At 46.0% G+C, this 1,889-nt stretch overlaps 1 protein-coding gene across 1 annotated transcript; it reads left to right on the top strand.

Annotated features, from left to right (window-relative positions):
• Positions 1-65: 65 nt before the first annotated feature.
• Positions 66-1,653, top strand: MAP10 (microtubule-associated protein 10; the record flags this gene model as incomplete). The annotated part of the gene is made up of 1 exon (XM_009869970.1): positions 66-1,653. A coding segment is annotated over one exon (1,588 nt), but the record flags the coding sequence as incomplete, so codon positions are not given.
• Between the last annotated feature and the right edge of the window lie 236 nt (positions 1,654-1,889).

The following is a 1,889-nucleotide window of genomic DNA, read 5'->3' as shown; positions in this document are numbered from 1 at the left end:
GACAAAGACAGCGGCCAGAGCCCCCCACGTCCCAGTGCTGGGCCCTCGCTTCTGCACCTTGGCAGCCCTCCACAGCTCCACAGCACCCTGGGGCAGCTGCCGCTACTCAGTGCCTTGTTGGCAGAGCTGTCAGTGCTTGCCCACAGTGCTGTACCTCCTCCTGTCCACCCCCACCCAGCCTGGCTCTACCAGGCTCCGGGGAGCAGTGGCATGGCCTCACAGCCCCCCAGGCACTCCTCTGCCCTCCAGCCTTCAGAGGCACCTGTGGGGCCTGGTGGGAACAGTGGAGCTGGCAGCCCTCAATTCAAGCAAGGCTGGCAAGAAGCCTCCTCACCAGGATCTCCTCGGGCTGGGAGAGGACCTAAGAAAGCTGTGCCCCAGGGAGAGACAAGCTCTGAACAGAACTGCAAAACTAAGGAAAACAGACCTCCCAGAAGGAAATTGTTGTATGGACTGACAAAAACACTGAGACTACGGCTGCAGCAGACCAACCGCAATAAGCTGATAATTCATGAAAGGAGAGAGCAGTACAGAAAAAAGCAAATGGAGATGCTGAAGGAGAGAAACCCTTTATCCAAAAGAAAACTGCTCAGAAATGCTGGAGAACAGCATGTGGTTTCTCACAGGCATTGTAGCAAGGGAGACTGTTCAAAGCAGAGTAGTCACTTTGATAAAAGTGTTGAGACTTTGTTACGAAACAGCCTTCTCACAGAACACAGTTCTTTCACAGAAGATGTGTCCGCTCACCTGCAGAAAAAGGCTATTACAAGTCTCCTGAAGAGTGATGAAATCGCAAGCCAGGACCATCCATGCAAAGTAACTACATCCCCCTTGCAGGAGGAAACTGTATTAAAATCTGCTCACAAGGGGAAGTATGTGAAAGCCCAGCTCCCAGCAGCTTTCCCCTCAGATGCTAATGCAAATGGAAGTAATGAGGAAGCAGTACATTTAATCCATCACAAAACCATGGAGCATGATGATGCATCTGTTGTAAGTGATCAAAAACCAAGCCCCAGCAGGAGCGTTGAAAACGGCTCAGAATTCGTATACTCGGATGACTTTGTTGCTAGTCCTGAGAACACAGTTTATTCAGAAGATTTCACCAGTGCTGAGTGTACAGACAAAGACTTGGAAGCTCTTGACTCTAGTCCTGAACCTCTGTGTCTTGAAAGCCCAAAGCCAGGTTGGTCAGATACAGAGCCAGAATCCAGTAGGTCCAGAATTTCAAAGACTGAAAGACCTGAAAGTACCTCAGATTTTCTGCCAGTTCCTTCAGCTTCATCTCCAGTCCAGTCTTTGAAGAGAAACTGTGACTTAAAATCCATCAAGAGTGAATCTGTTGATTCACTTAACCTTGCTCGAATGGAGACATCATTATTAGGTGAAGAACAGGAACCACAACAGTTCAGTATCTCCATGGAGAAGCAAACAAGTGAACCTGTAGGAAAGAGGCCAACATCTGAAGGAAAAAGCCAGTCAGTAACTCAGGTTAGCTCTTCCCTGCGATCTAACATGTCTGATCTTGAACTTAGTGTCCTGGAAAACAGTATGTCAGAGAAAGAGGATGATTTTCTGGGAAAACTACACGTTCCTAATCAATACAAAGACATCAGTGAACTTGTAATAAGTAAGCTTCCAGGATACACGATGTAATTGTAAGTGTTCACTGTCTGTATTAAGATATAATATTTGAACTTTATGAGGCCTGTTACATTTAGCTGCAGTATAGACAAGTTAATTAAGGACTTTATCACGCTCATCTAATACACTGGTGAATTTACTTAAGAGGTTTTTAAAAATAAACTACTATTTGAATCTCTAACAAATGGCTCTTAAGTGGTACCTACAGCATAACTTCAGTGTCGGTATCTTCATAAAAAAGTAATCCA

The sequence above is a fragment of the Apaloderma vittatum genome, unplaced genomic scaffold, assembly GCF_000703405.1.
Source record: "Apaloderma vittatum isolate BGI_N311 unplaced genomic scaffold, ASM70340v1 scaffold9325, whole genome shotgun sequence".
Classification (NCBI taxonomy): domain Eukaryota; kingdom Metazoa; phylum Chordata; class Aves; order Trogoniformes; family Trogonidae; genus Apaloderma; species Apaloderma vittatum.
The sequence above is the reverse complement of the archived record's forward strand: the minus strand, read 5'-3'. Positions and strand labels throughout refer to the sequence as shown.